Raw genomic sequence first — 15139 nt, 5'->3', positions numbered from 1 at the left:
AAGTGAAATGCCAAAACCAGAGAAAAAAAAAGTTTTCCCACACTAAAATAGCTTACACAAATACAATTGTTTTGTACATTTATGGACAATTCCAGCCTAAAACAGGAAAATATTTTTGCTGTGAATTCATTTATCATAGGTCTATTTTTTTTCTCTGACCGTACAACCATGGGAAACATCAGAATAAATAAAAAAAATCTGCAACACTTAAAATCAACTTACTGAACAATCTAAGCGTACCCAGCACTCTTTGTCTTTTTTTTTAATGACAAAATATAAAAGTGTTTCAGCGGCTGTTCTGCTCGACTCAATAACAGACGTTTGGATGTTTGAGGGACATTTGTTTCTCACTGTGCCATAGAAGGAACCTCTTTTGCCTGTGATGGTGGGGGAAGAGGTGGAGGGCAGTTTGGAGCTTTGAGTCCAGGCTTTTTCGGAGGAGGCTTTTTCATGCTGGCCTGCTGTCCTCGGGGTGCAGGTGTCGGATGGGGCCTAGTGTCTGGAACCGTCGCAGGTGCGATCGGGGGTGGAGGGGCATGTGACTTGAGAGGTGGCGGCAGTTTTGGTTTGGAGAACTGAACCGTGACCTGCTCGTTTGGCTGGTTAGACTTGCTCAGGGGGAAAGTTCTCCTCGCTGTAAGAAAGATAGCGGGGGGAAAAATGACAGCACTGAGCGCACGAGCGAAAATCACAAACCTTAAACAACTGAATTATATCTGTGGTATACACTGTAAATAAAAGACAGATTTAGCCGCATTTTTAATGCCTGAGCTGAATCACCAGACACGATGTGATATAACAATAATTCACTCGTAATATTTTGCAATAACACATATTGCAATTTATCGCCTCTTTTGCAAATTATGTCCTCACATTTAAAAGATGTCATTATCTGTGTTATCCAATAAGATAAAGTTATCTCACTTCAGTTTTTTTTTTGCTGTAAAATGAGATTTTTGAGCAACACTGTCACTAAAACCTGCCCCAAATGTTGACATGTTGAGTCAGTCTGCTGCCAGTCTTATATCAGTCTGCAACTGAATGGCATTAAAATGGCAATTATATGCAATCTGTTTTTCCTAATACAGCAGTTAACACCAAATAAATCACATGTCTGTTACAATCTGCTCTAGAGGTTAACACACTCTTCATGTTACATAGACTATAAACCTATCACTATATACATGTGTCAAGTTTAGCTACGGTTTCAGTGCTCGTACAGTCTATGTTTAGCCGATATGTACAGATATGTAATTTCCCATTCAACTATATTTGATTTATGTGTTTAGTTTACTTCATTGACAGAGTTTCATTTAAATTCTAGTATCAAATTTCGACATCTGGTGGAAGTATATGACTACCCAGTTGCTTTAGATTGTTAAAAGTATAAGCTATTATACAAATGCACTGCATTTAAGGAAATTTTTTTGGGTAGATAGATGAACAGCATGATACTTATAAGGCAACATCTTTCAGCCAGCGAGGCAGTTACAAAAGTGTAAGAGATGACGCATGAACCTAAAGATTGATACTCTGGTCAGCGGTGTGAGACTTCCTGTTTCCTGTGTACATCCTGATTGTTAAAATAAGAGCGGTAGATGTATTTTTCCTCATAAGGTTGAATTACCAAGTCACTATTTTGACTAACGAGTCTGTACTGAGCTTTGCACAATGGAAAAGAAACAGTAAGTGCTGATAGAGATACCCTCAGTGCAAAAATAGCTCCTTTGGGAGGGATATTTATAATATAGTAAAAATTACCCTGATGATCTCATCTTTATGTACTGAGACCATGATCTTTAAAATTTGAAAGATAATGCGTAATAGGATATTCCAGCTTCGCCTGCGTCAGCTTATATTAGAGTAATATAATGTCTCGTGTGTACGTCTAAAAAACTAAAGTGCTGAAAGTGCTTCTGGAGAGGCAGTCCCAGCTCGACCTGTTTGACTGAACTTTTGACTTACGTTTAAACGGTGACGCGATCTTCACTAATGCCCTGGGAGAATCTGGTGGTGCTTCCAAAATTGGCTCGAGCTGGTTCTGTTCTGAGATCTGCCTCTGGGTGGGACTCCGGGCCTGGCCTGAGTTTGTCGCAGATCCCGCTGCTCTGGGAAGCGGAGTCGGGTTCTGGTTTGCTGTTGAGCTGGACACGGCTGTAGAGTCAGAGGCCGGAGACGGGCCGGGATCGGTCAAGGATGAGCTGCTGGGCGTCCTGTTTGGTTGAGCGGGTGCTGCCGTCTCCGCTTCAGGGCTGCCCCACGTGGAGGTGCCACTGCGGCCGCTCACAGAGCCAGATTTCACCAGGAAGGAGACGCCACTGTCCTGAGAGGCTGTGCTGCAGGTTCAAGTATTTTAAAGAGTTTTCACTTTTTAGCATTTGTAGCCACTGAATATTTAACATCATATCATAACATATCTTAAAATATAAATATCAGCCACATTATGATTACTGCACTTATTACGCAGTACCTGTTTGTCTTGGAAAGAGGGAAGTGATATGCAGACGAGGAGGCTGTGGAGGAAGAGGAGGAAACAGTTCTGCTCAGTTTCCCCTTTTCTGGGACAACGGGAGAGGGCAGAGACCCATCCAGGACCTCGGGAAGTTCTGGGATCTCGAATGAGAGAGCTGATCAAAACAAATAAATAAAAAGAGTCTTACTCATTGCACTAAGCTGATGTAAACGTTCATCCCCGTTCACATCATCTACATTCATCTTTGACCTGCTCCACTTGCCACGTGCACAGTTTCCTGTGCAAGGGTGCATCTAAGGGTGTACTAAGTTTCTGAGCGGGTGTTGCAGAGAGGTGAAAAATAACACAGGCTTTATTAATTTCCATGTTTTTCTCCCGTATTCTTGACAGAACAAAGCAACATTCATATTAACTGCAACTCGTGTTTTTAGCAAGATATCGCAGCAGAAGAAAGAACAATAAAAATAATTGCGGTTATTGCAAATACGAAAAGAAAAAAAAATGTTACATTAAAACCACCCACACACGAACAGTGGTTAGCAGCAGACTCAGTCAGAGCAACTGATATTGTGTAAAAGTGATTCTGTGAAGATCTGTATTGTTCGCGATCTGGCTTTCTTACCAGATAAGTAAGTCACATACATGTCTAAGGGCCCAGTTCTTCAAAGAACAACTTTCAGTTTACATTAAGAGTGCATTTACCTTCGGGGAAGAGATCAGAGCTGTACTGAATAAGAGGCTCAATGACTGTCACCACCTGGACTGAAGAAGCTGAAGCCATGTCAAAGAGAGCAGCTTCCCTAAAGAGGCAAAATGATTGAGAGTGCAGAGAAGGACTCACATAAAGCACAAATATTGTTAACAGTGTAAGAGCAGGAAGAACTTGGAATATGATTAAACACACGTACCCCTCAGCTCGCGGCCAGAGTAGGTTTGGTCCCAGGACGATGGCGATGTTACTTGGTGTCATTTTGTTTACAGCCTGCTGCGCAGACAACAGAGACAGGAACTGGATCAGGTACCTGATAAGCAAAAAAAAAAAAAAGAAGAAGACTTATAGGCATATTAACACAAGATATATGAAAATTTAAATAAATATAAGACATGCAAAAAAAAAAAAAAAAAGAGCAATGTTGCATAGAATGACAGCTTCCACTAGATCTGTCAATGATGTAAGGTGAAAAAGAGAAGTTGCAATGTGTATTTTTAGGATTTGAACTTGTTGATTTCTTTTGCCATGTTAGCAACACTGAGGCTGTGCTTTGAAATAATGGTGGTATGAGCCAAATGTTAAGCCATAGAGGTGGGCAGATATATCTGAGCGGTATCAGATCAAAACTTTGTTTCTTTGCTTTAAGTTCACTGCATAGCCCACTCAATGGTATTACTTTTATACCTCCAACATGCACAATGAAAAATGTCTGAACATTTGTTTTATTTATAGCCTACAGCACACTGAAATAATAGAAGCTGACTCAAAGTAACCGAGAGACAGGTACGTTTATATTCCAGGTCTAAAAAGTACACACAGTGATTTCATGATCACAAAAATGTGTTCAGAATTTGCAATGTGATGATGAGTCATCCCATAAGTCATGACACACTGCTCTCCCTAAACATAAAATGCCTTAAGGTTAAAAGTATCACCATTTGTATAGGTATTAGCAATACTGGCCCTGTATTGACTCAGTATCAGATTAATACCTACATTTGCAGTATTGCACAGCACTATTAAGCCACACATAATGATAACATGTTGATGCATAGTTCGCTGACTTAGTTGATGAGGTATGGTGGTCCTTAAAGGTCAAAAACAAGAAAACAGCAGCAAATAGAGAAATTCTGCAAAATCATGCAAAACACAAAGGAAGTTAAATAAAGCACAAAGGAAGTTAAATAAAACACAAAGGAAGTAAAATAAAACACAAAGGAAAGAGGAAAAATGGCAGCAAAAGCTCCAAAATAACGTGACAGCACAGCTGCAGAAGTGAGACGCTAACAGTAAAGGGCTAACAGCAGGCATGTGTCCACAGTTACATGAATCATGTGATTAAAACACACATTACACATTATGTTTTCCTCCCACAAAACATCAGGGGGTTTTTTTCACTTCTATTGTGTTTTTCTTTGTTGTTTATTGGGTGTGTCTTGTGTTTTTGTGTGTTTTTGCAGCGTTTTTTCTATTTGCTGGTGTTTTCTTAAGTTGCAGTGCATTTGACCTCTCAGGTCCACCATACACAGGACCAACATAACCTGGTACTAACAGAAGCTAATTCAAGACACATTAAAAACTAACTAGACATCTGAGCAGAAACACAAGGGCCAAAACTGAACCCAATACATCTTTTTTATATTGTCTTAACCACACATACTATATATAGACATACACATACAAAACAAAGAGCCATCATGACTCATGAGCCAAAAATACTGCTGAAATATTTCAGTTAGGTAAATTTAAAAAACAACAACTTCTTCGTCAGAACATTTGATCATGTGAGTGCAAAAAAAGAAAAAAGCTATTCAAAGACTACACACCTGAGGTTGTTGTAGTTTTCAGGTGGCAGTTTCTTTAGAAGTATCTTGAATTGCTCCAGCTTCTCTGACAGCTCTTTCTCCCTATGGGGTCAGAGGTCAGAGTTAAGGAACACACCACAGTAAAAATGAGAAATGTAGAAATCGATTTTGTACAGACCCTGCTGCTTTAAACCAGTCATTGTAGAGGTCAAACGTCATTAGAGGTTCGGGAAGTTCTCGGAGGTAACACTTCAAAGCTCCTGTCAACACATTCAGAAGTAAATCCCACCGTTAGATAAAAAACATATATTCATTAACCCAAAATATTGCATTTTGAATTTAACCTTCTTGCTGTTTTCTCAATATAATCCATTAATAAATGCTTTTATATTGCACTGCTATAAATAATTCTAGCGCACTGAAATGGTGTTTTTGATGTTCACAGGAAGCTGTGCTTGGAGCAAACAGAAGAGGAACTAGGTTGTTAAAATGAGCTGTGAAAGTCACATTGGCTGGCCAGATGAGGAAGAGCCCTCATGACGGGAAATGGAAGTGGGCACAGCCTCACCTGCCACGGCGTGAGGGTCCATGCTGAACTCGCTGTGGTCCACCGTCCCTTGATCTAGACATGTCTTCAGCCTCTTCATCACCGAGGCTGCGGCGGCCAAGCGAAACAGACCCTGAGGAAAGACGACGGTTCATCAAAAACAGGAGAAAAAAAGAGCGTTCGAGCGGTAGAAGTCGCAACCAGCCAGCAGTCAGTCAGTTCAAATCAACATAACCAGGGAAAGCCCCCACTGCTTAGAAAGAAAGTGTTAACACCCTCTTTACTGATTATATACGTTTAGACACTGATTTTTTTCCGCCCTTTCAGTTTGTCCATACAGTTTGTGCTTAACATGCAAAACTGATTACTTTCCCATCAATCTTAACTGTACTTTGTAGTTACTGCAAATGAACAAATATTAACACACCAATGCTCTAAACTTCTTTTTAATTTTAGTGAGTAAATCTGACTCCAGTTTTGCAGAGCTGCTGGCCCCGTACACTTTGATTTAAATAGGACCTGTGATGTTAATTTGGAGCTCTTTTCTTTGTTCCTGTGATGCTACACTAACTTTGGTTCAAAAGAATCACTATTCATACAACACTGGGCCTTTGTGCAGCTCCTCAATTCAGCCGATAGCTGAGCCGTGAGCCTGAGAAGACCATGTGATGCATTACAGTGATCCAAGAGTATACAAAGTGTCTAAATTAGTGCTTAGAGCAGCATAAATCCTGAGAGTTACATAACAGTAATAACCTCAGAGACCAATATGATGTGCACTCAGGCTTGGACGGTGCATAGCAATTTAAGTGGGCAATGAAAGCACTTTTAATTTGCATATTTCTGGGTCTGCGTGTTATGACTGCGAACACTGTGTGGTACCTCCTCTCTCATGCCTGTTCTCAGCAGCATGTGAATACACTCCTGGATGGGCGCCGCGATTTCTCTGTTGCTTTGAGACAAATGTGAGAGCAGAGGCTCCCCGTAGACCTTCTGGTTGGAGAGGCTTTGTGATGGCTCTGCAAAACACACAGCAGGCATGAGGACACGTATGGCAATATTACATCAGTGCAGCGGATGAAATGCACGGACCAGAGAAAACTCGGGTTACCTTTTTGACTGTGATCCTCTTTGAGTTCGCTGATGTTTCTATCCAGGAACATATGAGAATTCTTGTGGTATTCTGCCTGCAGCTCGAGAAGCTATTTTTTGACCAAGAGAGAAGCAGAGGCGGTGGATATAAAAAGAAACAAAAGTCAAAGTTTGAAAATAGGTCACATCATTACCGTAACGGTGACTCACACGAATAAAGTAATTTGCATAGTCATCCTCCTTAGTTGCAAAGTGATACAGGTCTGCAGAGTACTGGTCCTACGGAGACAACAGCAAAAGGTCAGAGATCAAGACTACGCCATTGATTCCAGACAGGCGGAAGACAGACACTTAAACACTTGTACCTTGATGCTCTCCAGCTTCCTCCAAGCTTCTTCCATTTCTTCCCTAAGCCCATCCTGCTTTGCCTGAGGTCCAGTGCTAGCCTGACTCCTGACCACACATGCACACACACGCCGACACATAAAAAAATGTGAAAAATTGTGGGGTGGGATGTGTGGTTAAAGTGCAGGATATTTAAAAACCTCACCTCATTCTTGCATTGTTCCAATCTGTTGTGAGCTTTGCAAACTGCTTTTTGTTCCTTAGAATTTCAGGTAAATCATCCTAAATGGACACAAAAAGGGAAAAAAAGATTTTATGTGATCATTTAGCTACATCCAGGTGATTGTGCATGAGTGTAGTCTATATTTCTAAATAATCACATACAGGGGATGGGCAGAATATAGCAAAGACTTAACAATGACATTCAAGTGGCTACAAAAGCACAAGTAGTTAACTCATCTAGCATTTAACAACCTCCTCTGTACCTATAATGACAAGTTTTGACACCTCAGTGTACATCAATAAAGTTGTGGTTTGATGACCATTTGAACAGTTGGGGGGGTTCCAGTTAATGTTTGATGCAAACTGGGTCATTTTGTTCAACAGGAAAGCCTAAACTATGAGAGAAACCCCTCCGTTCATGAAAGAGCTTCACGGGTTAAAAAGTTAAAAAGCACTTTTAGCCTAAATTATATCAGAACATATTCTTGGTTTTGCTCATCACTTATTCTGTTCAGCAACATGAACATTAAGCTGTTGTCACCTCACTAAGCTTGTTGAGTGGCTCCAGGACCTCCTTCTCCAATTTCATCTCAAAGTCTGCCAGCATGTTGGCCAGCATCTTCTCCATGAAACAGCACATTTCCAGCACCCTCCTGTCACACACACACACACACACACACACACACACACACACACACACACACACACACACGACCAAATCATGATAAATATCCACCTCAAATCTGATATACTGTTTTGGAAATATATCAGAAGACATGCCATAAATTTAATTTAAAAGTGCAAATAATCAGATAAAGCATGTTCCTTCAGATTTAAACTAGATAAATCAATATACAAAGCAAATGGCATGGATTCAACCCATCAGGCTAGCCTATTACAGCGCTAAACTCTAAATAAAGCAGATGCACAGAGCTCTGGTCACAAGTCGTAGACAGCATCCTCTTTCTTTTTTCACCCAGAACTGAAAACTCGAAAACCTCCACACTACAGTCATGAGGTTTTTGCATGACTCTAGTGTCAGTAAGAGCATTGGAGTTCAAGTACAGAACACAGATGGATCAATGGAGGGGTGGATGGGTAACTGCAGAGGATCAAACCTGTCACCTGATTGAGGACTCTGCATCGAAGTCTTTCAGACTTTCTGCCATGCTGACAGACAGAAGCATCAGAGGAAGCTTTTTCTGTAGAGAGAGGAGGACATGTGACATTTTTCAGTAACTAACAGAGCATTTCCATAAACCACGCAGATGTATTAACACTGCTACCATTCGTTTTTCGGCCTCCAGCCCCGGTTGACTCTGCATGCAGCCCTGCAGCTTTTTATGGAGGACCTGAGCTGCCTTCCTGGCTGGTTCAATCCTCTGCTCCACCTTTGGTCAAACACACATACGGTGAACCTTAGAGCGTCTAATGATGGTATTTAATTTATTATTTTACTGCTATAAATGATGTGTGCAAACGAAAAATGCTATAGTTGCATAAATTTACATGAAATAGAACGTGGGTGGTAGGTGAATGTGTCCTCCAGTAGCGCTAGTAGAGCATCGCTGTGGTAACCATTGACAATATACAGCTATGGCTGTAAACCACACTGTATCTTGAATAATACGTTATTCATAATAGTATAAGAATAAAAAAATCTGTAAGGGTAAAGCAGATTATTTTTCTCACCATAACCAGGTCTTCATGTAGAAGGTCGGTAGCATCTTGTGACCTGCAAAAAAATTGATATTAATTTAGAAAAGATCTGCTGTTTAATGTATTGTTTTAGCATGATATTTAATGCAGCGGTCCCCATCCCCCGGGCCACGGACCAGTACCCGTCCATGAGTCGTTTGGTACCAGGCTGCGAGAGTTGAGGCTCGGGGTGGGAAATTTATGGTTTTCAGGGGTTTTATCGGTTTTTATTGCTATTTTTTAATCATGTTTCCTTGGGTCTTTTCCCGTGTGTTATTTTTTTTGGTACTGGTACTGGTGTTATTTATCCGCGACACCTTAAAGGGCAGTCCGTGAAAATATTGTCGGACATAAACCTGTCCGTGGCGCAAAAAAAGGTTGGGGACCGCTGATTTAATACATATAATTAAGCTAAGGATAACACGTGTCTGTTGATATTCAGGGTTTTCTAAATTTATTTAAATCAACTGAATTCAAACATGCAACCTTGGACTGTGATATTGTGCTGCTGTTTTTATATTCTGTGGTCTAAAAATTGTTACTCGGCTAATCAAAATGTGAAAAAATTCTGTTAGCTGTAGCTAAAAAGAAATAAATGTCAAAAAAAATAAAGGGGCTTGAAATGTACATTTTGACTTAAAAATCGTATCAGTCTCAATGTTTGAAACCAACCTGTAACCCGTGCTTAAAACTGAAACTTGAAAAATGCTAGCATTAGCATGCTAACGTGCTCAAAATGAACATAGCCAACATGACATCACACACTGGTTTTGAAGTTTAAAGTTCACTATTTCAGTCATTGCTATCTTTTTTTTTACATATATATTATTATTTTAAACTAGACATAAACCAGACCTGGACTTTAAGGCTGGTAAAAATTGAAATACACCATTACTGCTTCCATAGGAATTCATTCAGAGGATAAGTAGCAGAGAAACTGTTAAAAACCGCAAGAGCTACATTTAAATTAGTATCTACAGATTACACAGACTGTGTAATCTTTTCATCTTCATGGCAGTACAGCTATAAAAAGATTGAACAAGTGTGACTTGTTTGGAAGGGTTTTTAGCAGAAAGGCTCTACAAAAAGAACATTTCAGCTCAGCACGGTGGCCGTGCCTGAAAAAAGTACAAATCTTCTGGAGCAATGTCACAGCTCCATGTTTGACGAAAAACCCCAGAGAATCAAACCCAGAGCTATACCCAGAGTATCGACACAAATGTCTCATGTATTAAGCACGGTGGTGGAGGGGTGAGGATTTGGACTTGTTTTGCAGCCACAGGATCTGTGAACCGTGCAATCACTGAGTCAACCATGAACTCCTCTGTGCACCAAAGTACTCTAGAGTCAAACGTGAGGCAATCTGTCCGTTAGCTAAAGCTTAGCTCAGAAAGGACATGCAACAGAACAATGATCCTAAACACTGCAGCAAACCTACAAGAGAATGACTGGAAAAGAATCAAGGTGTTGTAGTGACCACGTCAAAGTCCAGACATCAACTTGAATGAAATGCACGACATGTGAGAGAAGAGTGGGCCAAAATAATTCCGTAACGATACGAGAAACTGATAAAGTCATACAGAAAATGAGTACTTCACATTACTACTTCTACAAACTGTTGAATCATGGGATGTTAAATCTAGTTTTCCAGTTCATTAATCGGGTAAAATACAGTTTCAGCCATTATTACTCATTTGTGAGACTAGATAGTGGGACTATCCAAAAGTTGTCCAGTTATAAATAGAGACCCAAACATCAAGTAATACACGTGAAACACCAATATAACCTAACATAACCAAAATCTCATGAATATATTCATGAATCTTTCTCATATATATGTCTATAAGACTAGACTTGGACGATGCATCACACCCTGCTGACCATCAGAAAGAATGCCACTTTAAGGCACTTCTGCACTGGCATCAATCTTTTACATACAGTCATTTAGCAGGTAAGTGATGTTTACCATGTTGACTATCTCAGTTTAGCATGTTGCTGTGCTAATTAATATTTGCTGATTAGTCACAAACACAAAGTACAGCCCCAGTTGACTAGACTTGCTTTTAGTAACAAATCAAATGAAACTTTCACAAAGAATTCATTTAAGAGTCATCGCAATTTTTTGGTGTATTTGAGTATATCACGTGATAAAGTTATTTCTGTACCGGGTAACTGACTTTCCTGCTGTTTCAGTGCAGCGGCCTCGCAGTTTGCGCCTCTTCTGCATGGGGGACATAAATATATCTAAATGTGGGGGTGGTAAAAGATAAAGGACATTTTAGGCCTGAATAACATGCGACACCATGACAACAGCCTAAGCATGGGCGTGTAGGGTAGTGCTGTGGTTTATTTAGCACCAGGTGGGGAGGACTGCAACACCACAAGTTTCTCTGCTGTCACAAGAGGAGGCAAAGCGATCTACAGAGAGCCGATAAAAGTCACTGCAGCCATTATGTTTGTGTTAAGCTGAAAGGAAACCAAGCCCAGTTCACAAAGAGTTCAGTTATGCTTCAGTACTTCTAAGGTATAGTTTTAATTCCTCTCGTGAATCTAACATCTGGCCTTTCGAAACACAAGGAGAAGAAATCCTCAGTAGGTGCGTGTTTTAGAGCACATATACTTTATTAGGAGTTGTATGTGAGACCTTAGAGGTGTATGTGTTTAGATCAGTGTGCAATATGTCTATTTATATGTGTGTTTATTTCATCAGAGCTCAACGCTCCAGTACAAAGTGAAAAGTGCTGTTCGTGCTAGTTGGAGCCCACGTTGCCCTGCTGCAGATGCACGCTGCCGAGTTTATTATTAAACCAGAATGCGTCAAAGGTAAAGGGAGCACGGCCTGAAACCGCACTCCTCTAGCCCTGCTGCATGCAAGCTTGTACCAAGAAAACCAAATAGCGCATAGGTGCATGATTTAGTCACCCACTTCTTTGCTAATGCCAGTGACTCAGTGGTAGTCAACAACAGGAATGCCTAACACAATCTGACACCTACTTTCGACTTTAAGGTGTTGTGCAAAAGTCTTAAGCCATCCCACATTACTTCATTTTTTTGCAAGGAAAACAGGAAATGGGTGTTTACTGAAACATGTGCAAACCTGCATGGAAATACAGTATATAAGGCAAAAACAGAGTTTTGAATAACTACCAAGTCTATTTTTCATATGACATATTTATTCTTCAGGGCAGTTTGAACTCTAGTATGCAGGTTTTGTGTAGTCTTCGGGAATAGTTCTCTGGGCTTCTTGGAAGATATTCAAAGCTGTTCTTTGGATTTTGGTCTTTTGTTCTGTTCTCTGTCCAGATGTTCCCAGACTGCTTCAGTGATGAGGTCAGGGATCTATAGAGCCCAGTCCACTACTATTCCACTGTGTTCTGATACTGCTCTGACAGCGCGTTTGGGTCTCAAAGACAAATGAAGTCAATCAAACACTTTCACCGTGCAACATGGCTAAAGTCCAGTAAATCTATGTGTTCTATCAATTTTGACAAGCTCTCCAACACCACTCGCTGAAATGCAAACCCAAACCATGACAGAGCCTTCACCGTGTGTTACAGATAAACTCTCCTGACCTGAATTTCAAATTTGGATTTAACACTCCATCAGACCCAACAATTTTCAGTCCACTTCTTGTGTAATTAGGCATACCTCAGCCTTTTCTCCCCGTTTCCCTTCAATAAGCTACTTGCCAGACACCCTTCCACTGAATTTCTAACAAGGCTTTAGCGAACAGTATGTGAATCAGCTGAAGAGCCTTCAAAAAGCCCGGAGAACTGTTGTGACAAAGGCTTTTATTTTCTACTTAATGTTTGCACTGCTGAAATATCAGTGTAGCAATTTAAAAGCAACCTCCTGGCAAAGAGCCACCATCTTTCTACAGTGAGTTTCTAACATTTACCACAACCTTGAGTCAGTTTCTCTGTTCAGAAGTGCTCAGCCGCTCTGAGTCCGAGGTTTCCCTCAAAATCCAAACAGTATGAGTCACTTTAAAGAGGAACCAGCTACTTTACACACTTCCATCACAATGAAAGTGAGAACATACAAAAAACCAAATCAGATTATCAAACTGATACGAAAACTGCACTGAGAATTCCCCTCCCTCTTAGAGTTAAAGAAAATAAAGTCTTTAAAGTCTCAAAGTAAAGCGATCCATCATATTAGTAACGCAGCGGTGGATAATTTTCATGTAGTCTGATAGCAGGAGTGGCATTAAGGTGACTGGTAGTATAGGATGAGCTTAAATGACAAAAATAGAGCAGAGAAGTCTCAGTGATATTTCCCTACAGACAGCCACCGAATACTACTGTTCAAACTGATGTATATTCATTACACTATGGTCACGGCTGTGGTTACTGATTTCTTTATCTAATGCGGCCATATGTAACTCAAGGGACATCTGTCTTACACGACGCAGTGTTTGGGGCCACAGAAGGCCTTAAATTTACTTTAAATGCGATCATAATGTCGTTTAAATGCAACATTCAGAATACAAGTTCAGGCTTACCTTGTCGCAGTGCCCAACTGCTTCAGGATGCTCAGAGACTGCCGGAGCATGCTGGCAGCAGAGTCCAACCAGCCTTTCTACCTGACCTACCCACTCTTGATCGACTCAACAAGGTATCCTGTTAATTAAAAAAGAAAAAAAGTGGAGGAAAAGTCCACACAGGTTCCAGGCTGCGTTACTGCATCAGGAAGAGAAAGCACAGACCGGTGGCTCTGCCTCTGCTTTGTCTGTTTTTTTGTGTGTTTATGCATGCGTGTTTTGGCCTTCAGTTTTCGTTCTCGTTTCAGGAGCACGCTCTCAAGTCACGTCGAGCACAAGTCAGCGAATGAGGAAGTTGCACAGATGATATGCAGGCTGTGAGAGGGAAGAGAGATTTTTTTTTTTGTTGCATTGTCACACTATGATTTGACAGTCTAAAATGACACATGAAGTGACAGAGAAGAATGAGTGGGACTGTGTAGGTATCATTTGATTTTTAACTACATGAAAGGTTGATCCGCCTTTGCAGATGGATATCTCATGAGGAATAATTTGTGCAGCGCTGCGTTTGTTTGTTGCATCTTGTAATTAGAATGATGCTCGCCCACTTAAAATATCCTTCAGGCACGGCTGTGGTTAATGTGTAGTTCTGTAAACTAAGGTAAAAAGGATGTGAAATGGCCAAAAGAGGAAACTGAGCTGCTGTTTGTAACATTTTTTTCCTGTCAGCTTAAAAGTTATTTCCATTTTAATGAGTCCACTCTATTCCTCTTTAAAAATCTGGGCATTTTAATTTTTGCTTCAGGTAGTCTGCTTCCTTTTCGGTTAACATTTTTAGATCGTTTGGATTTTTTTGGTTGTTGTTGTTTTGTAAACACAGCACTGACTTTCTGCAGTCTCTTTAAGTTTAGTGTCAAATAAGCGTAACTCGCCTTTAATCGTGTCTGAAGTTACTTTACTCATCCTTTTAGCTCCGTTTCTGGATTCGAGAACCATTCTTATGATTTGGGATTTATTGTTCTTAAATTTATGGTGATTGCAAATCATGTCTCCATTCATGGCACACAGATGTTTTTATTCTTCTTGTTTCACTTTGACTTTAGATTTAGGCAAGCAGTCACAAAGGGCTCTACCCTTCCTGTTTGGGCTCAGACACTCTTAGTACGAAATCTATTACCAAAAACTACAGTAAGGACACGTTAATCCCATGAATTACATAGAAACGAATAATGATGCCTTTAAAAAAATTAAACATTACTGTACTTGTTGTTTCCACTTAAAACATCATTTTAAAGTTTGTAGAGTGTTTGTAGATCGAGATTGTGATTTTAATAAAATGCACTTCATAACTCAATTAGGAGGCACATGAAATCAGCTTATCACAGCCATTATGTTTTTGTGATGTTATTTTGTGATATTATTCTGTTACTTGTGTAGTGTTTTGCAAACAGTAGATAAATGATCTTTATTTTCACTGCTCATTCGCTGGGGGTTAAAAAGTGCATGTGTAGGATTTGCAGTGAAATGCAATACGATTACAAATGTTGCTGTATTTGCTCCAAAATACCTTCCAGGAGGGAGCTATGACAGTTCTGCCTTTGGATCACGGTGAAATGGCACCTGAGCTTTCTTTCCAGATTTTTTTCTTCTTTTTTATTTCAGCATTGACACTAAATCGATCAGAGGGTGCAAGTGAGATTGAACCAGCCCTCAACTGCCACATGCTACAGCCTAGTGGCAGCATTGTCAAAATGCACATGAC

The 15139-nt window shown here is 40.3% G+C and overlaps 1 protein-coding gene across 1 annotated transcript; it reads right to left on the bottom strand.

Annotated features, from left to right (window-relative positions):
• Positions 1-17: 17 nt before the first annotated feature.
• On the bottom strand, positions 18-13699 carry sh3bp1 (SH3-domain binding protein 1). Its single transcript, XM_063481593.1, has 18 exons — positions 13399-13699; positions 8889-8931; positions 8483-8587; positions 8322-8398; positions 7738-7849; positions 7180-7256; positions 6995-7082; positions 6840-6908; positions 6649-6739; positions 6420-6556; positions 5559-5670; positions 5169-5250; positions 5012-5092; positions 3382-3495; positions 3176-3273; positions 2471-2627; positions 1966-2336; positions 18-634 (listed from the first exon to the last, which is right to left on the bottom strand). The coding sequence occupies exons 1-18, from the start codon at positions 13446-13448 to the stop codon at positions 348-350; spliced, it is 2151 nt and encodes a 716-aa protein (XP_063337663.1). The 5' UTR covers positions 13449-13699; the 3' UTR covers positions 18-347.
• Between the last annotated feature and the right edge of the window lie 1440 nt (positions 13700-15139).

The sequence above is a fragment of the Pelmatolapia mariae genome, linkage group LG8, assembly GCF_036321145.2.
Source record: "Pelmatolapia mariae isolate MD_Pm_ZW linkage group LG8, Pm_UMD_F_2, whole genome shotgun sequence".
NCBI classification, from domain to species: Eukaryota; Metazoa; Chordata; class Actinopteri; order Cichliformes; family Cichlidae; genus Pelmatolapia; species Pelmatolapia mariae.
The sequence above is the reverse complement of the archived record's forward strand: the minus strand, read 5'-3'. Positions and strand labels throughout refer to the sequence as shown.